Source organism: Vidua macroura, chromosome 7 (genome assembly GCF_024509145.1).
Source record: "Vidua macroura isolate BioBank_ID:100142 chromosome 7, ASM2450914v1, whole genome shotgun sequence".
Classification (NCBI taxonomy): domain Eukaryota; kingdom Metazoa; phylum Chordata; class Aves; order Passeriformes; family Viduidae; genus Vidua; species Vidua macroura.
The window spans coordinates 16,317,827-16,338,497 of NC_071577.1; the positions used below are offsets into that span (position 1 = coordinate 16,317,827).

General features: G+C 42.5%; 2 protein-coding genes across 3 annotated transcripts; one reads left to right on the forward strand and one right to left on the reverse strand.

Moving 5' to 3' along the window:
- Window positions 1–5,914, reverse strand: C7H2orf80 (chromosome 7 C2orf80 homolog; the record flags this gene model as incomplete). Its single annotated transcript, XM_053982500.1, is given in 9 exon segments — window positions 1–129; window positions 1,243–1,358; window positions 1,985–2,107; window positions 2,681–2,768; window positions 4,735–4,812; window positions 5,073–5,160; window positions 5,308–5,347; window positions 5,350–5,386; window positions 5,861–5,914. Coding segments are annotated over 9 exon segments (753 nt in total), but the record flags the coding sequence as incomplete, so codon positions are not given.
- Window positions 5,915–10,738: 4,824 nt separating this feature from the next.
- On the forward strand, window positions 10,739–20,493 carry LOC128809782 (uncharacterized). 2 transcript variants are annotated; one of them, XM_053982055.1, is made up of 8 exons: window positions 10,739–11,110; window positions 11,867–12,042; window positions 12,307–12,369; window positions 12,958–13,052; window positions 13,599–13,897; window positions 14,496–16,424; window positions 17,654–17,780; window positions 18,557–20,493. In XM_053982055.1, the coding sequence occupies exons 1-8, from the start codon at window positions 10,969–10,971 to the stop codon at window positions 18,735–18,737; spliced, it is 3,012 nt and encodes a 1,003-aa protein (XP_053838030.1). In that variant the 5' UTR covers window positions 10,739–10,968; the 3' UTR covers window positions 18,738–20,493. The 2 variants fall into 2 exon arrangements, with proteins under 2 accessions (XP_053838030.1, XP_053838031.1); XM_053982056.1 differs by having other exon boundaries at window positions 14,499–16,424.
- The last annotated feature ends 178 nt before the right edge of the window (window positions 20,494–20,671 follow it).

A 20,671-nucleotide genomic window follows, 5' to 3' on the forward strand; every position in this document is an offset into this window, starting at 1 on the left:
CTAGTTCTGGCTGTCTGAACATGTGAGCAGCAAACCATATGATGTGCTGGGCTTGATTTTTGTGTGCAGACAATCAGATGCCAACCAACCAACAGGAGAGGGAGTACCAAAAGGGTAGGTACTTGCATTCTGAAAATAAAACACAATGTTTATGCGTATTAGCATAAGTAAGTAATAATATAGTAAGTATAACATACTATAATAAGATTTCTGTTGCTTATTCCTCTTAATTTCACTAGTCATAAGACTATAAAACCACAAAATATTAGCCAAAGAAAAGTGAAGACCATGGCAGTACTCTAACAGCAAAAACAGCACTGGAATAACAAGACTAATCATCTATTTGTTAGTCTTACTGTTTATTTTATTACAGGTCAGTGAACAAAAAACAGTCATGAGATGTTAATCTCTCTAGCTGTTTAATCTTAACCACCCCCTCACCATTGCTCTCTCACAGGCTCAGTAGCAATCCCCTCCTCCCCTCTTGAAATGACCTCATTTCAAAATACAGTTTCTCTCTGATTTGGCTTTTAAGGGGTCAGACTGATTCTGTTTGAGTTGGGATAAAATTTGCTCAGGTCCTGTCACTGGCTGCTGCGTATGGTTCTACTGAATTTGTTTTAATGGAGACTCACCAGTTAATTTGTAATTTGTGAATATATTGAGCTGTGATTAGTGACAGCCCATCTAGGGAATGGGGAGTGTTGTTAGGCAGCACAGCATGGACATACGAGGTAAACCATTAGAGATGTAAAAATGGGGATTGGAAGATAGACTTCAGAGCTACTTGGCACTGCAGGGAGATGATTTTTCTTTAGCTGAGCCCTTTACCAAAATAGGAAAGCAGGATGGTTAAAGGAGAGAGCTGAGAGGCGCAGGCCACATCATCCTGCCCAACCCTGGATCATGTATGGGAGTTGCAAAGCACTGTGGAAAAGGGAAAGTGTGTATTCCCTTCTTCTGAAGTGCTGCATCCGCTCATTGTCTCTGTAAAAGTAGCATAGTGTCTTGAGGAGCAGTAGGGATGCACTGGGAGAATGTAAACTCCCAAAATACTGGCAGGAGGAAGCAGGAGAGAAGTGGCTAATGTCTTAAGGAGGAATGGATGTCTGAGATGCAAGATATGAGGGTGGAAAGGAAGGAATGGCTGTGAAGATTTAAAAACAAACAAAGCCCCAACTAAAACACAAGTTGCAAATGTATTATAAAGCTAAGGTAGAAGACATCAGTTAGCTCACCTACAACTAAGTGAAGTACACGAAGTCTAGGTCTTTGTTGTGTCTTTGCTTCATTCGCTTTCCTCACTTTTGAGTTTGTTCCAGGCTTCCTTGGAGAGATTCCTTGTTTTGCTTCTGTAGCTCCCTGCAGGATGCAAATGTTAATAAGCGCAAGCACAGCAGGCAGGGCTGAATCCTTCAGGAGAGATGGGGACTGCAGGGCAGATCAGCTTCCCTCCTGCTGTGTGACATGTGATGCACATTGAACTCAGGGCTGTGAGGGAGCTCCCTTACTCAAGTTCAGCAAATCCAGCACTGCTGCTGGAGTGTTTTCTTAGCTCTGTTGCTTAGTGGAGCAGTGGTAAACAAAAGGCTTTAGCAAATCACAGACAAATAAAAAAGCAGAACCTATTTCATGAACATGCTGGGCTAATCTGACATTACTGGGTTCTTCATGGAGTCAGGGTTTTTGTTAATTTCTTTTAAAATAGGCTTTCTTTTCTTTTAACCTAAAAGTGATGGTAGTAAATGTTTTTTTCAGAGGTATTAGGCAGAAGAATGCTTTCCATGTGTATATTACTGGAGTTGACTTTCCAGCTCACGAGTGACACCTCCTGACAATGTCATGCAATCCAATTTAGAATTTACACTCTAGTGTTATTAGGAAACATCTCATGCTAAAGAGAGCTGAGAAGGGCAGACAAGACTGGGACATTTGGTGTTGCATTGCAAAAACTGTTTTACTGGCTCATGTGAATTCTCCAGACCTAGTTTGTCACCGTGTTGCTTTCCTCTGGTCACAGTGTCCAGTTGCTTGCAGTCCTTTTTAGCTCTCCTTGCTGAATGAGTGCCTTGCTTTTGATGTGCTGTTGGTGTCTGGTACTTGATGCCTTAGGGGGGAGAGAAAGCCTCGTATCATCTGGCACTCTTAAGCCACCAGCCTGGTTTATAGACCTACTGCATGGGCCCACTTGCAATATGGTCGGAGGTAAGAGGTTCTGGCTTCAAATTCTTTAATGCTCCTGAAGTTACTCTCATTTTTGCTGCCCTTGGGAAAGAAACAGGCAAGCTGTTGGTGGCTCTCACTGGCCGGTGGCATAAATGACCTTTGCAAAACTTCTAGTATTAGTCCAAGCTTAAAAGTAAGCAAATAATTGACAGACATAAAAGCTGATTCTACTGGAAACATAATCTTGTTTACCTCTACTTGAGGAAAATGCACCTTTTGCAATTGTCATGAATTTCAGGAGCCTGAGCTAGATGCCATTTTTAGGCTACAATGACAATACGCCTCTGCATCCCCCCCATCCCCCCAAGAGAATAGGCACAGCCCAAGGTTTACACCATCCTTTCCATGTGTTGGAGCTCAGCAGGCTGTAACTTGGTGGCTCTGCTGGGCCAAGTCCTGCTGCCTGGTGCTCCCCTGCCCTGGCTTTGTAGGAGTTGGGGTGAAATGTGCTCACTTTGCTTCCGGGCATGTTCTGCAGCTTCAGGGGCACTCAGCATGGCAGACAGATGCAGGGAGATCTTGAAAGGTTGAATCCAGTGGTCCTGAAAGGACAACAACTCATACACTGATATACCTGCAGAAACTATGTGCTAAGACTCTTCTGGTCAGCAGATGCTAAGATAAGTGCTTCAGCAGTCCTGATGGATAAATGAGCGCTATTTCTAGTGTCCATCTGAACTGCCTCAAGGCTGTGACTTGTGCTCCCTAAGTATCTCTAAATCTTAATAAAGCTAGCATATGATTTTCAAGGAGATTTAAGCCAAGGCTTCAAAACTGATGAGGGATAGCAGGAAATCTCCACCAGTTTACTTCAGTGGGGGGAAAAAGTCCACAGAGACTGAATTTTCAGATGGGCTGGATTCCAGCTCTTTGAGTCTAGTACTCTTAATGAAGCATAAGCTGAGTTCCAAGAGTTACTGTTAATTTAAAACAGTAGATTTAACCTCTTAAATGAATTAGGACTTTGCAAAATAAAGTATCCTTAGTTTCCCAGCTCATCAAAATATTTCCTTTCCTTTCTCATAGAGTGGGAATATTCTTTAGCGCATGATTAAAATGAAGCAGTGTTGTTGACTGAAACAGAAACAGAAGAGTCTGATAACGTTGGCCTATCTTCTTCTTCAGAAAATTTTGTAACTTTGTTACCTTGTGATCATTAAGGAAGTATCCCTGAGTCCACAAGAGGCAAGATCTAGGCAAGTGGGCAGTAGTATGAGCTGCAGAAATACTATTTCTGTTCTTTCTTTATCTCTGCTTGCATAACATCAGAATATAAATCAAAGCTAAAAAAGGCCCACCTCTCCTCCTCCTCCCAAAGGAAAAAAAAAAAAAAACAACACCAAAACACAAATGCAAACTCAAACACCCCACCACAGGAAACAGCATTAATAGCTAGCTGGAAACATTTCAAGAAAATGTTGCTCCTCTCCTGTGTATGGTAAGCACTCAAAACAGAGATGTCTAAAAATATCCTGGGTTGGACACTCAAGAAAAGTATTCCTGTCCATAAGAAGCAAGGCTGTAAAAATATACAGTGTAGCATTCACAGCAAAAGGAGGGACAGTTGATCCACCCACTTATCCCAGGAGCAGAGAGGAAGATCCCTCCTTCTAAGTGCATTGTGAAATGCCCCTACATCACAACTAGTGACATCTCTAGTTCTTGATGTGGAAGAATTCAACTAAGAGAGGTTACAATCAAGGCTATTTTGGTGCATGTAGCTGTGAGCTGGAATGAGCGCTAGCACTTTCTGGACACTGGGTGTCAGTCTGTCATTAATATTACAGTTAAGTGTGTCCGAGATTTAAAAAAAAAACCTTTACGTGTACCAGAAACACTGTGAATTACATGTGAATTGTCTGGTCTGTTATAGTCTGACTACAATTCCACATCAACTTGAAATAGTTGCTTAGGAAACATCTATAAATTATATGTCACTGAAAAAACAATGTATATATTCCAGTACAAATGCTTTTTTATTATGGAGCTGGGCCATAGACAATACTTTCTTGTGATTTGAGTAATGAATTAAAGATTGTAATTAAAGATTGTAATACCTCTCCTCTTTTTTAAAGAGCAATTATATGATTAAAGAGATATTTCTAGAGAAACTTACTTTGAACAGAGGCAAGGCCCTTGTGAAGCAGGCAGTATCTACCCAGACCTGCATAGCCTTTTTCCCCACTCCACACTAGTAGCAATTAGAGCATAGTGGTGGAAATGCTCCCCTGTAAACCATTATTGCAAAGGTGCAGGAGCTGGATTACATCTTAGTGTGGATGTCAGTAGCTGGACTGCCCTTTTCTTGCCTCTCCCTGGCACACTGTAAGGTAGAGGAGGTGGTGGTGAACAGTTTGGCTTTTTGTTCTGAGAAGGTTGGAACTAATTTGCTATTACTAATGGGGTAAAAGGGCTAATTAATTCAGTTTAAAATGTAGCATATTTTTTAAAAGGCACAGATATTATAACTTCACTTTTACAGATGTGCTGAAAAAACAAGTCACTCACTTTTGCAGAGCTCTGCCAGTGTGTTGCTGTGGGTCTCATGCTGTAAATCTCAGAGATCTTTTCTATAGGAATGCTGTTCTGTGAAGACAGGTTAGAAGAGAGGTTTGGCTCTCAGAAGTAGTATTCTTTCAAGTGAGTGAATGAAATCAAGCTCATATCCCCTTCTCTGAACAGCTCTCACATGAGCTCCTGGTCATGTTTCATACTGCTAGTATGAATCCATTTATCTGGTCCTGAAACTTGCTTGCATTGTCTGTATACTGTGTTTTCAATGAACAAAGACATTCTAGGTACAGGGAGTGTTTCTCTTTTGTCTGCCATCTTTCTTGGCCTCTTACAATTAGTATTCCACCATATGAAGATAATATCATAGCTTCTCTCTCAACTTGGTTGGGATATGTGTATTGGTTGTGAGCTGCAAAATCCCTGTATGGTGTTTTGAACAGGAAGATTATTAGCCTGGTATTTTAAATACACAGAGTAGTCCTGGGCTCAATTCATTGCTGCTTTTACTCCATCTTCACACTGGTGTAAGTCACTGCAACAGCAGGACCTTCACTTTGCAATACTCACATTTTCTCTCTTGTCAGTGTAGTCTGAGCATCTGAGTCAACCACATCAAAGCAACACTGAGGGCTAAGTTATAATAGACCTGGAAAGACAGAAGAACCTTATGTGGTTTGTTTGACTAATTGCTTGACTGAAGACAGAAAGACCAGAGTATCGTAGGGAAACATGAACTGTAACTACACTGGGTACCTCATGTTGTACAAAGAGGAGGAGGTTTGAGGTATTTTAAACATACACAGGAAGACTTTGTTCTCTTATGCACAAACAGCTTTGGTTTATGAAAAATAACCTCTGGTTAGTTGACTTAACTTTATCAAATGCCTTTTGCAAATGAGCTTTTCCTTGCTAAAAAATCAGCAAAATCTTGAATTATCTTGGATACACTACAACAGGATTGGCTATTCACAGCCAATTTCTTTAGGTACTCTTTTCAGTAATGGGCTTTTATTGGCCATTGTAGGGACAGGTTATTTAGCTGTACTAAGCTAAATAATCTTTCAGAGTTCTCAGCAGCCCTGCAGCTAAGAGGATAGAAAGTAGGAAGTCTGGTGATTACCATGTCATCTAGAAAGGTGGACTGCCTTTGTCCTCTTGGACCAAATCCTTTTTCTCATAGTCTGATGCCAACATAATCTCCCCTTAAAGCAATGAAAGAATTCTGAATTACACCTGTTTCTAAGCAAACCAGTGCATAGGAAATGTAATAGATGACTCTAAAGCTAGTGCAAGACCAAGGCTAAATTTACTATAATTCAGGGCTAGGAGTCTACTGCAGGATCTCTCACAGACAGTTCCCAAGTAGGAAAGCTGTTACTTGTTTGCATCTCTGCTAATCTTAGCTTCCCTCAAACCCCACTGTTATCTTCTCCACAGGCTCCAAAATATGAGGCTAAGTGCAAATATGAAACAAAGTCTGGGGACTAAACAGAAGAATTTCACTGTACAGCCAAGAGACTGGAAGAGATGCTTCACTGGTGCTTGTCCTTCTCATTCAGGGGAGGCCTGATTCTGCAACCTTTTGTCAGACTAAGTGCTACTAATCCATGCAAGCATTCCTAGGGCAGATGGGCACTGGACTTGTGTGGAATAGAGGGAATACTGCTTACATCCCCTAGGAGTTATCTGCCGGGCAATCCTGCATTAAAGAGCACAACATGCTGCTGCATGAGCTACAAGACCCCTTACAGACAGCAGCTGGCCTGGCTACATTGCAGGGGAGGAACTCTGCACCACCCTGGTTGCTCTCCTGAACAAGTTTTGGGCTGTCACATCTGTACTTTCACCTGTGCAGTCAGGTCTCCGACTGCAGACTGAATGTAAAAAATGAAGAGCATGTCAAAGGAAGTTGGTTCATACTTTCCAGCAAGAGAAAATGAAGGTTTGAGAGCTGTCATCTGCCTAGGTTTTACAACCCTTTGCAAGGAAAACAAGCCAATCTCAAGTGCAGTGAAAGCAATTGTGGGCAGGCAATACTTAGAGAAGTTTTTTTGATCTGTTTCTTCAGAAGTTTTCTTTCCATATTCTAGTTGTCATTGTAGTATAAATTCAATGGTTCTAGGAGAGAGAAAAGTGCATCCTACAAATATTTCTGTCAGTGATTCTCTTAATCACAAGTAAAGAGAGTGGGACACTTGGAGACCACCTACAAAAATATAGCCAAAACCATTTCCAAGGTAGGATTAAAATAGGAGCTGAGAAAAATTTAGTCAAGAAAGAAGACAATATACACTGTACTAAAAGTACTTTACCCTCATAAAGAGTTTAGTAAAGGGAAATGAACAGAATGAGCCCATTTAAGATGAGCATCAGCCTTGGGCATCAGCTTGCAGCTTGCTTGCATCCCCATCAGTGATGTATATTCTCTCATATATTGCAATCTATTGACCTGCTGCCATTTCCCAGTTTCTTAGCATTGGCTTCCTCTCCCTACTGTGTGTCTATTAATCAGATTTATGTGGTAGAAAGAGGGGATGGACTGGGAAGAAGACAGGATGTAAGAGATGAAATTACAGCAAAGAGAAAAGCCAGCACTTGGCCCACCAATTAATTTTTACATCAAAGTGCATGCTTTACTCCTCTGTTCCATGATACACACAGCTGTTAATGAATATTGCCCCTGTATTCTCTCTCTCATAAATGTATAGAAGAAATCATGCTCTACCTGTGTCAGTTCTTGCAATAGGCCTCAGGATCTGGGTTTGGAGCCTCTCTGATTTCGGGTATTTATGAAGAGGAATTCCCTCTTGATGTTGCTGTTCCTTTCTTGTCTCTGCCTCTCAGTTTGTGTGCCAGGGAAATTAGGCTATGGCTTCTTGCAGGATGGCTGCTTTCTTATGTTGCTTAGAAACAATGCTGCTGAGCTGAGAGAAATTAAAAGGAAAAAAAAGCAGCAAATCAAAACCACCACAGAGAAGAGGTTAAACCTTCAGCTTGTGTTATCAGTTTCAAGCTAGATGATAGTAATACACTTCCAGGCATTGAGTTTCACTGCTGAGTGGTTGGTTGGAAACCAAGCAGACTTGCTAACAAGGGAGGTAGAGACTATTCACTGTGTTTTCTGATGGATCTAATTACTTGTAAATGAAGCTACCAACTTCTACTACTGTTTCAGAATTCTACCAAATAGAACAATGAAAAACTAGAATTGATACCTCCCCAGAGCCCATCTGGGGTTCCATTTGCAGTGTTTGTGGCATATAGCAAGGATCCTGGCTACTTGTTCTTTCATCAATGTTATGTTTTTGTTTACAGTATTGAACAGTCAGGAAATCCCAACATGCTGTTCTAAACCCCACCTATGTCCTTCCAATGGATGCAGGGCTCATCTTTCATGGGATTGCTGATGGCAGCCAAACTATCATGATGGCTAGCAAGTCACTGAGAGGCTATGGGGTTTTGTAGATTAGGAAGGTTTACAGGCTGTAGTTCTGAATGAAAGAGCCATCCCCCTCCTTGTAAATGTACTACTGTTATTAAATGATTTCCTAGTAAAAAATGGGAATGGGTTTATGAGACATGATCATAATGTTGCCTTTGTGATGAGAAAACATACAAGGAAATGTATTATCATGAGACATAGATGTTCTCCAGGAAGAAATCTACTTAGTGTTTATAGAATTTGTGCTGTAGTTCCTCCTTGTTCTTTCATTTGCCTTTCTCGTTTATTCTATGGCAAAAGGAGTGCTAAGCTTAGCACTTCCCCACCTTTCATTCCAGCTGAGGAACTTGTAATTAAGTTGGATTTGATTTCTGAGAGCATCCTCCATGCAGGCATCATGGCAAACATGTCAAAAATAGAGCTGCTGCTTGTTTGCTCTGCGAAACACAGATCTAATGCCTGCCAGGCATAACTCCACCAGTTACACCCACCCAGGGCTTATCTGCTGTTGTGGCAAGTGAGAGGGAAAAGTGACCTTCACAAAGCGAACATAGCCATGTCAGGACTGACCCTAAGTCCTGCTAATCCAATCCCTCTCCTGTTATGTGGCAAAAGGGATACCCTAATGAAGAAAGGGACTTTCCTGAAATGAGTCTGGCCCCTAGTCCTCGGGTGAGCTCATCCCTGTCATTTCCCCCAAAGCAAGAAATGCTTCTGTATAAGTTCAAGGCAGGGAAGGCCGCTGTGTTTGTTCTTTTCCCTGGTAAAAATAAATAACATTCACTAGTGCATGCCCGCAGAAGAGATGGGGGAACTGTGCCAGCAGGCATCAAGCTTTGTCAGTGTATTTCTCTGTTCTCCAGCTCAGGACCTTCTTGAGCGAAAAGTGTTGCCTTGGCAATTAATAGCTCTTGTTTGTTTTTAACTTCTACAAATTTGTCCAATCACTTTCAGAATAAGTGAAACCGAAATTTTGAGTAATGACATTAGCAATATCTCCTGGCAAAGATTTACACTGTTTCAATAGAGCTGTGTGGGAAAGCATCTCTGGTTTTAAGAAGTCAACTGTTAATTTAATTTACTGACTGGTATGCTTAATAAACTTAGTAGAGAAAATTTAGGCCCCCAAACTGTGGTATCTGTCACACATGGATCATAGAGTGTACCTTAGAGGATACTTACATCTTTTTCCCATACCCATAGAACTAGCATTTAATGGCAGTCTGTTTCCCTAGAGAAAGAAATAAAGCTACAGGTAGGTTTGTGTGCCTGCAGAATTGTTACCCACTGCACATCTAATTTTCAGGATAGGTATGCAGGGTGTTTTGTCAATCTGCTATTTAATTAGGTTGGAATGAATAAATATATTTAACAATTGTCATTATCTAATGCTCATATATTTAATAATTGTCATGATCTAATGCTCATCTGCTAATGTATTAACAAATACCTCATAAAATAGGAGTAGGGTTTAGGACTCTTTTTCTGTGGCAGAAGGTATGATGTTCAGGTGTTACAAAGATAAATTACTTGTCAGTAGAACTGCCTTGCTGAGGTTTAGAGCTTGGAATGTTTCAAGAATCTCAGCTCCAGAGGGACGTTAACAAACTTTGGGAGAAGGATGTACTAGTGATAGTGGAAAGAAAGAATGCAGAATTTACAAGCCACAAGGACATTTGGCAGAACTCCCAAGATACGGAAGAAACTAACAAAACCAACTCAGTAATTCTGCTGAAGTCAGCCCCAAGTACATAGAAGGTAATTCTGGCCAGGGGAGATTGTGACCACGAAATTCACCAACTCGAAAGAAGAGGGACTGAGCATGTAGACTGTAATAGTAGATAGGATACTAATTAATCAGAGAATTATGTAACTTGTAGACAATGAATATCAATGCCTTTGTTTACTAAAATGTATGAATAGAAATAGTTTTTGGTAGTCATTGTGCTGGCTTAGTGGATTTGACACCCAGCACTCTATTTTGTGCAGAATTGTACAAAAATCAAATACCTCACCTCTCTGTGGGGATCGGCCTCTAAAAGAACCCGTTTTGGGAAAACAGACATGTTTTCAGCAGCTTTACTCCCTTGGTACCTCCACTGTAAATTGATTTTCAAAATATTTGGCTGCTTTTCCTTTATGTGTAATTTCCTTAAAACATTTAACATCTTCACACCACCACACGTAATGTCAACTTCTTGAAGGCAAATCCAAGGGTGTCTGGAAAACAATGCATTAACTCGGACTGAAGTATGAAGTATGTATGAATAAAAGTAATTCCTTTTAACGGTCACATTTAACTGTCTTTGTCACAGCTGAAAACTAAAAACCCTAATTTTTGGGTGGCGTACGTTCTTCAGAAGAGCCCTCGGCCTTTTTTGAGGCATTCCAGGAGCGGTTTAGCACTGTGCGGCTGGGGCCGGTGGCGGCAGCAGCGCCTCACCGTTGGTCGCTTCCAGCCCGAAGGCAGCGGGCCCGCGGCGCTCCCGCGGCGCTCCCGTGCGGCCGGGGAAGCTCCTCCGGCCGCGGCGGGGGCGCACAGGCGGCGCCGCTCTCCGCCGCCGGCCCGCGGGGCGGGGAGAGGGGCGGGCCGCCCGCCGGATGCGGCATTCGAAAGTCGCTTGGCGGGCGGCGCTTCCTCTTCCCCCTCTTCCTCCGCCGGGAGTCCGGCGGGGCCGTGCCGGGCCGCGACGCCGCTCCTCGGGGCAAGTACGAGCCTTGGCCGGTAAGGGCTTACGGAAGGGAAATACGGGTGCGGACCCTGCTCGGTGTCGCTCTCTTCAGTGATGGCAGCGTGGGAGGCCGCCGAAATGTCCTTCTTCAGTCTGAGCGACGTGAGAGAGCGGATGCGGGAGAAGAAAAAGGGTGCCTTGAGGACTGCGAAATTGAATGCCTCGCTTGCATCCAAAATCAAAACGAAGAACATCAGTGAGTATATTTTGCGTTGCGGTGTGGACATATGCTGGCTGCTATGTCAGCTTATAACTGGGCCTTTGGCCGTGGCATCGGGAGTAGGCAGCAGTCCCTTACCAGAGCTCCTTTGCTGCTTCTCAGCTGCTTCTCTGCCGGGGGTTTTGAGTGAATTCAGTGCCCTGCAGATGAGTGTCAAGTGCCACTCAAGGTGCCCAAAGGTGTATGAAGTATTTTGGTGTAAATGCAATCCTCTGCGGAATCTAGGCCAACTGACTTGTTTTTATGGGGAAAGTAATGCAATGATAGAACAGGACATAATTTAGACTATCTTTAAAAACTCAGATATTTCCATTACTTTTATTTAATTGTTTTGAAATTGGGAAACAGGGGTCCAAATTTACTCAAGGGCAACTATAGAGGAAAACAGTTTTTTCTCCCATTTTTTGGATGGCGATGCGGACTTACCTGGTGACTTGTTCAAAGCAAGGAGCATATATTTTTAAACTCAGCACTTCAACTATGCCATCATTCATTAAGAATTGAAGCAGTAGCTTGCTGCCTGAGTGTGACCCACTGAGGATGGAGAGGGTATCTGAAGTGTTGCATGTTATATGGAAGGATACTGCTAATTTTCTGAGGGGGCTTTTGAGTTGTAGAGATCTGAATCCGAGGAAGGCTGGTCTAGGAAGAGAGAGAATTATGATGAGGGGAGAGAAATATGGGTGAGACCTTGGACGCTGATGGTGTGTGATACTTCTCTGTCTCTCACAGACAACTCCTCCACTATGAAAGTCTCTCTAAAGCAGAACAATAAAGCATTGGCTCTGGCCCTCAATGCACAGAAAGCCAATGCACAGCGGCTCACTCAGGAGAAGACCATTTTACAGAAGGAGGTGAAGCAGTGCCACTTCCAGAACGCTGTGCTGCGGCACAGGCTCTCCTTCCTGGTATGGCACTAACTGTGTGGCTGGCGTGGGGAGGGGTGGTAGGCAAGGTGTGCTGCAATTGCATCTCAGCTGTGGGAGGATTGAGCTGTTGCTGTTGAATGTCTGGATTCTCGACATATTGAAAATGTTGCCATTAATTTGCTTATTTTTGTTTCCAAGCTGTGTTCTCCCCAGAACATGCCTCTGGCTAGTAGCATCCTTGTTGGAATAGATGTTTTGATGCAATGTCTTTATTGCTTCTCTCTCTTTATTACCTCAACACAGAATGATATGTTGAAAAAAATGGACAATCTTATGGCTGCAGTTAAGATGGCTGAGCTGTCTGAGGTAAACCATGGGAAATGTGAGCACACTGCTCTGGGAAGGGGGCTGTCTTTTTCTGTCTTTTGCTTTGTGTTGCCTGTTCACTTCAGTGTTGGATGCTTCACCTGTTTTTCTTGCTTGCTTGAGTTGTGCTGGCTATATCCTTGCCAGCTTGGTGTTAAGGATTTCCAGGGTAACTCTTTGTGTAGCAAAAACTACAGTTTTAAACTGTTTTCCTCTGGATTATTTGCTATATTGGGCAGTAGGCTTTTCTGTTCTGACAGGTTATGATTTCTTTTCAATTTCTTTTTTAAAGTATTGCCATGGCAACTTGGGATACGGAATAGGACACTTTCCCTGTGTCCTTTCTCATGGGCGGATGGGAAAATACTTCTGCTTCCTAGTCTCAGATTATCTGAATTAGTTTAACTTCATCCTTAGGCCGTGGAGACCCAATCTGATTCTGCTGCAATTTATTCCGTAACGTGAGAGGGTTGCTGGCAATACTTTACATACTTTCTAGTGAAACTGAGCTTCTGCTGTTTCTGTGCAGGAGGTTGCACGAGGGATTTCAAGAACTTTAAATCACTCTCCTATTTCTCTTCTTTCCAGTTCCATACAAATTCTGCATCCTTGTCCACTGGCCAGAAGAGCATCATGACTGAAGATAGCTGGGCTGATGATATTGTAGATGGTCAGCTTCTAAGGTGGGCTTTAAAATGATACCACCAAGTTTGTCCTGAATTTCTATATGCTAAACACAGTATGTGTGTGCCTGATTGCCAGTTTCATATGAAATAGCTTCTCTGAACCACCACTGCTTGATGGTTTCCTTTATTGTCTTTTTATTGCCACTCCTTGCCTTGTTTGTCCTAATGCTGAGTCTGTGCAAAAACTGGTGTTTTTACCTCCTTTCTTTGAGACTGTATTACTTTTAGGCAGTTTTCTCTTTGTAGCTGTTGAGTACAGCAAGATTTGCTTGAGCGCGTAAGTGCCATAGCTGGCTACTTTGATGTTTGTTACAAAAAAATGCTTAATAGTCACCTGCTTGTATGATGTAAGCTTTCTGGAAAGATGGTCAGAGCATGATCTCTTAAAGTATATTTGCAGTCCTGTTTCTTCTCTGTGTAGTCTCCCCTTTGAAGACAGGGCAGTCCTTGGAGCTGCCCACATGTGGCCTGTAGTTAGTCTGCTGGATTCTGGCCTGTTGTATATGAGAAACATGATCCATTGCTGCTCTTCCTTCTCACCAGGGTTACACAGATACCGATGAGAGTGCCCATTTCCAAGCTGCATGATGCAGAGCAGCAAGCTGGCAGCTCCACAGCACTATGGTCATCCTCAGGAGAACTTCAGAGACCTGCTTCTAATGCAGGAGAACTTCAGAGACCTGCTTCTAATGAGACCCTGAAAATTGTGCCTGTTGCCTCCAAAGATACTTTGCCACCACAGCACAATGAGAAGCCTCAGTTCCACCAGGAAGAGAATGGCAAAAAGGTGACTGAAGCAATGGCAACAGAGGGGGCTTTTAATGACTCTCACATCTTTGGAGGTAAATTTGCATCTCTTTCTGTTCTTCTGGTATGACTTTGTGTCTGTGCTCAGAAATGCATGACTGCCATAGCTCCAGTTCTCAACCACAACTCCAGTAGCTCCTAATGACTGGTATTAACTACATACTCCACTGGGGCTGTTATTGCTGGAGTTAATGTATGTCCCAGAATCAGAGTCTTCAGAGGGATATGTGGTGTGTTTGCAGTAGATCAAACTCACAAATCAGGCTTTTTGAGTAATAGGCACTGAACTTACATAAGACTTTTGGAGACGTCTGAAAGTGCAGAATCTGACTAGGTGCACCACTGTTTCTTGTGGATTTGCCATATAAATAATAACTCATACAGATCATAAGTGTTCCTAATATTACGGCTGGTTAGGGGATCTTGATTTGGGCTGCTGCCCTTTTGTTCAGAGAAAAGCCAGCAAAGTAAATCTGGTACACAGTAAGTTAGGGGAGTCCCTGTCTCAAAATCATGTTTTTTCTATGCTCTGGATTTGTGGCAGTGTATGGAGCAAGGTTTTTACTGGTATGGGGAAAGATGGCATTTGCCTGCTGCATTTCTCAGCCTTAAACATGAATTTTTTCTTTCCAGCAGAGGTCTTGTGCAGCACTGAACAAAATCCCAACAATTTGCCAACACTTGGATTGGAAAGTCATACTCTTTCATATGAGGCTGATGAGATGGCAAAACATTTATTTGATCGTCTCTCACAAGGGCACATTACTCAGAGGAGAAAGCGTTCCACCCTGTTTGCTACAAGCACTCCATCTTCTGCTCTGGATATCTTCCCACATGTCAGTTCCACTCAGGCAGCTTGGGGTAGTACTGCACAGGACAACAGCAGCTCCAGCAAGAACAACACACAGCAACAGCTGCGATCTCCCAGCCCCCTGGCTTCACCTGCTCAAACTGCTGTTATTTCTCATAGAAACTCTCTGGGTAAAGAGACCTTTTGTGAACAGCCACAGACAAAAGAAATGGGGTGTGGTGTTGAAATGGACCCTAGCAATAGCCAAGTCCCTGAGTTTGTTCCTGTAAAGGTTAAAAGGAAAGGTAAGTGTAAAACCAGAGAGAAAAAGACTGTTAAAAAAGCAAGAACAGGAAAAAAGAAAACAACTGCAGAAAGTTTGCAGAAAACAAACAATGCAGAAAGTAGTCCTGATAGATCTCAAGGTGAAGAGTGTGCTCAAAACACAAAGAAGCTTCTTCAGCCACAAGTTGCAACATGTTCTAATGAGACTGAAATCTGTGAGATGGGGTGGAAGGCATTTGAGGAGGCTTTTGACAAGAGGAATAGAGACTGTGGAGAGCACCATTCCCACTCTCCTGATGGAGTCCAAGACTTTGGAAGTACATATGAGGGGAATCCAGCACAGCTGCAGAGTCTTGAAAGTGTTGACTTAATGCAACAGGTTAAGAAGGGACCTGTCTTTGACATGCAAAATGGAGTGTTGCTAAAACCCCCAGTTCATACCTTCTCAAGTCATGAAGTTCCCTCAGGTGATTCCAGTCTACAGAATTCTACAAAATTCTCAAGTGTGAGCAGAAAGAGCATCAGACAGAAAGCCAGCAGAAAAACTAGAGTAATTAGGCAAAGCGATGATTCTGATGAGGAATATCTGCCAAACTCTGTGATAATTGCAGAGTCCAAAGCTGAAGAATGGCCTAAAAGAAGCCAAACAAGCAGGAAGAATACTGTCAGGAATAGCAATTGTGATCAGAGAAATGAAGTTAATGTTTTTAGGCCCTGCATAGATGTTCAAATAGTAGCTAATGAGAGCACAAAGGATTTGCCAGGTAATCTAAAACAGCGCAGGGAAACATATATTGTTCATCCTTTGGATCTTGCAGGAAATGTGGGTTGTTTCCAGACGGAATCTGAAGGGAGTGAAAATGTACCTCCCAAGTCTGTTCCTGGGAGCAAAGTGAGCAAAATCCCCAGAAGTGTTAAGAGCAATCAAAAGAGGAATAAAAAACAGACAGGGGGCCTTCAAGAAAAAGGGCAAGGTGAAGTTGACCACAACATGAATGCTTTGAAAAAAGAAGCCTCTTGCAAACCCAGGCCTCAGATGAAAAGGAGCAACTTTCAACCTCCAGAGACTGATTCCCTGGCCAGAAAAAGTGATGGTGCCAAGGTTCACATTGGAAGTTCCACAGAACATGCATCCAAGCAGACTGTCCTGATGGGGAAGTTTTCCTGCATTAGCCATCTGCTGTCTGAGCCAGATGATTTCCTGGAGGAGCAGCTACCTGAGACGTCACTTGCAGATAGTCTTACAGACCTTTCACACAGTCTTGAATCCTCCCATGTGAGCAGTTCTGCAGTTTTGCCTGTCAGCTCCAGACTTACAGAAGTACCAGTTTCCAAGAGCTTAAGTACTGAGGGCAACAGATTGCCAGCAAAACCCCCTGTTTGGTTGAAAAAATCCCTGATATTTAATGAAAAGACTGCAGAGGAAATACCTGGGGAAAGGAGCCAAGTCCAGTCAAGTTCTTGGAGCTCACCTTCACAGGAACCTGGTAGGTGGTAAGCTGCGGAAGGTACCTGTGCTTGGAGATGAGAGCAAAAACTCCATGCAGCAAGTGCTTATATTTTCCTTCCTCTCTTCTCTTTTTTCAGAGTTAAAGATCAGTCTCCTGTACACCATTTATGCTTCCACTTGTGCTGGCCTGTCATTTCTGTGGCTGCATTTGCTTCTAGTTTATCAGCATTTCTATAAGAGTTTCTGTTCACTTGTCCATGTGTAGATATTGGGACAAGACTAGCAGCATGTTCTGAATCTTGCTTTACCAATCTTGTTATCTACAGGGCATGCCTATTAATTTAGAAAATCAAGTATTCAAGCAGTTCAAAATCTAACTTGATGCTGACCCTGCCTACTAGGGTCAGTCAGTATTATTGGGGCACAAAATAACAAGAAGGTGGAAAATGTTTGGTCCAGAATGGTTAGTGCTTCAAGACTTCATACCTCTAAGGTGATATCTTCACTGGAAATTAACCAGGACCCAACCTAAATTATTTTGGTTGTGGAGTGGTTTTTTTGTTTTGTTTTGTTTTGTTTTGTTTTTTTTTTTGTTTTTGTTTGTTTTTTAAAAGGATTTGGAGGGTGCATCCCTGGGCTACCATACTACCATAGTTAAGCTGATCCTTTTGAGGATTTGCTGTTTGCTGTTAATGATGCTCTGTAAAGAAAGTAGTTTTGTGGGGTTTTTCTTTCCGTAGCTGTTGACAAATAGGCCTGTTACAACTGAAGTAGGCTGTACTTTGTAGAGAGAGAGGAGGTTTGTTCTCCTGCCCTCCTCCTTTTGGCTGACTCCACTTGGAAAGGTGCAGTGACCACTGGTCCTGCGCCTTGCTGGAAGTCAGTAGGTTGCTGGTAGGTAGTTTGTGTTCCATAAACTTGCTGTCTTCTCCAGGCTGTAAGCTCTTGAGCATTACAGCTATCAAACAGAGTTTTTATATAATTTTTCTACTACACCAGGGCCCATGATACTATCAGTATTAGTGTTTTTTTTCATTGAGGGCCCTAATTTGATTTATGAGGTGACTTTTGAGGAGCAGGTCTGGTATTTTTGGATTAAAAATGATCTCCTGATTTTAGGGGCAATATGATTAGATTCTGGATTGTGCATGTTCAGAGAAACCTGGTAATGCAACTCTTTTCTATTTGTCAGCTGTTACTTCTTAGGATATCTGGAAATGATTTGGAATCACTTTGATCAAACCATGTGAATGTCTCCCTTTGCAGATATCAGGCCACTACAGGACTTGAACAATGCCAGGGTTCTGTCTCACTCCAGCTCAGAGGAAGCATCAGAGTGCTCATCCAGGCGGAAACGGAAGCCAGCCTGCTACAAAGAGCCATCAATCAATAGGTTGGGCTTTAAACTATTCCTTCCAAAGACTGTTCCCATGCTGCAACGTCTGCTCTACTCACATATACTAACTCTCCAGGGCTGGACCTTCTGTTGCCTTTTTTTTTTTTTTTTTTTGTTCTGTCACCTCCTCTTTTACCACTGTGTGGTTATGCCAAAATTCTGCATCAGTACACATGGATGTCTAGTCTTCTGGTAACAAGCTACCAAAGATGTTATTTTACTTGTGGAAATGAGCACATATCTTGGCAGACTGCATCTCTGGTATTCCAGTGCTAATGAGGCAGTAGCACGAGGATAAAATACAGGCTAAAGACAGCCCAGCAAAAGCCCTGATTTCGTTTACATTATGTGACGACTAAAATTTTAGACACCTGAGTAATACTTTCCTCCTGAGAGCAGCCTGTATCTATACCTGTATCTATATTCACTAGCAGATATACCTAAACAAATAGCCACATCTTTTCCCTAGCAAACTGTAGATTCAGTACATCCAATGGCTATTGCACAGGGTCATGTACTCCTAAAATGACAGCTTTGTAGTTATATAATGTTACTGGGTATGTTTTTCCCTGTAAAGTGTCCCATTTTGAACTTTCCCTGAATAGCTGGTTATATTGCACCAGAAAGTACTTTGTATTGGACGAGAAACAAACTGTACCACTTAATCATCTTATGGGGAAGAACTGCACTAAAATTAGAAACTTTAGGGACTAAAATCATACATGAATTCAAGGAATACTTGATGTTTCAATGTAACCCTTTTGGTTCTGCAGGAAACTGAGGCAGGGTGACCCATTTACAGACACCGAGTTCCTCCACTCTTCTCTCTACCAAAAAAAAAAGAAGCCTGTCAAAGCCAAGAGAATGACCAAGAAGATGAAAGAGAACAAAGAATGGCTTTCTGAAGGATATCTCAGTCCCAACGCACAAGCTGATAACAACAGAAAGGATTAGAATAGTGGTTGAAAGCAGCCCCCAAGCTCCTAGAAGCTCATGCATTTAGCTGCAAGGCTACAGCTTTGAACACAGAGGCCCAAGCAAAAATGGAGGTGGCTGACCAGGCAGCTGAACTATTCCAACTAAGGCAACCCAAGGACCAATTTGACAAACTGAGCCTTGTGCCATGGGTTTCTTCTGTTTTCAAATCTTTGGGACTTGTGGGGTGGGGAAAGTGGTTGACACAAATTGATGGATGTCTGTTTTGATGATGGGCATGGCCCTTATGTGCTGTGTGATTAGCCCCTAGCTATCTTCTGCTTTCTTCCTGTTCTCTTCCCATCTGCCATGTAAAGCTCCCTGCAGCAGAAGATGAGCTCTATACCAACCAACATTAAGGAATATTTGAAACACAGGGTGCTTAGGACCAGACCTAAATGTGTCTTGTTTCAAACATTGAGTATTGCTATAGGAAAGGTGATTGGAGGAGAGGGTCCTTTGAGACAGAGCTGTTTAAAAACATCTCCCCTTTTCCTATCACTCCTTGCCCTTGTTAAAAAGTACCTCCTTCAGCCTTCTTGTAGCCCCTTGAGGAAGGTGCGATAAGGTCTCCCTAGCACCTTCTGTTTTCCAGGCTGAACAACCTCAATTCTCTCAGCCTGTCTTCATAGGAGAGGTATTGCAGCCCTCTGATCATCTTTGTGTTCCCCCTCTGGCTTTGCTCCAACAGGTCCATATCCCTCTTAAGTTGGGAATCACAGAGCTGGACAACAGTACTCCAGATGGAGTCAGTTGCATTTAAGGAAATCCTTTACTCTTCCATTGCAGAACCCACTGGCTTCAAGCACTTGCTTTTTTTAGGGTTTACTGGTGTGACTTTGAAGGTTATTGATTCTAAATGTTTGAGAGAATGGTGGGGTAAAGAAGGGATCACACCAGTAGTAAAAGGGAAGGAAATGTGCCTGTTTGGAAGCAGGAAAAGTGTTTCCTCTTAGCAGCAGAGCAGGGAGAGGGCTGCTCTTTTCTTCTGACCATACTTGCTCTTTCTCCTCAGCACCTCAGCAACATCTAGCAGTTCATGAGGATAGGCTGGGTCTTGCTGTACTCTCTGTATTCAGAGGACTCCAGAAGATGGAAACTTCATTAGCAGAGAGGAAAATAGTGTCACTGACAGTCAGGTAAATGCTACTACATAGCTTACATTTAAGCTGTACTGTTAAGCTATTAAAACTAGGAAACAAAAAGCCTGATATTCAAAAATGCCCTCTTATTTATTTGTTCAGTTTTCTGGAAATTACCAAGCTTTCTCTGGCATTCTGTAACTCTGGAAGCCAGGCAGGAGCTAGTAAATAACACTTATAACACTTGTTATAAGTGCTGTTGTATTAGAACCTGCCTGTGTTGACCCACTGATGTCAGAAGCCAGGCAGGAACATAGATCTCCAAGTGTTCCCAGTAATTGTTTTCATTGCCTTTATGGGTCAGAAATTGGACTTTTTCCTGCTGCATTTATGTGCTTGTGCTAATAACAGAATAGTAGATTGTATTCATTGACATTCAAGGTACAGAGACAGCTGCTAGCAGTTACAGAGCTGTGCTTCAAACACATGGTAATACTAGCTCCTTTAGTCTATTGGTATCTCTATCCTAATCACCACCTCTAGCAGTCAGCTGGAGGGAGAGTGTTTGTTCATGTGTAACCAGTTTCTCTTTTGCTGAACAATGATGTATCAGTTTGTATTATTCCCCAAATAAAATTTCAATGCAAGTGGTATTTTCAAATTCTTGTACACTACCTGATGTTTCCATGACACTACACGACAGCTTTGCCTAGGCTAGAACAAATTGAAACCCTGTTCTAAGGGAGATACTTTGTGTTTATATCGAATTCCAACAGCATGTCCCAGCGTGTACTGGACTGCGCTGAAAGCTACTGGAGTCTCTCTCTGAGG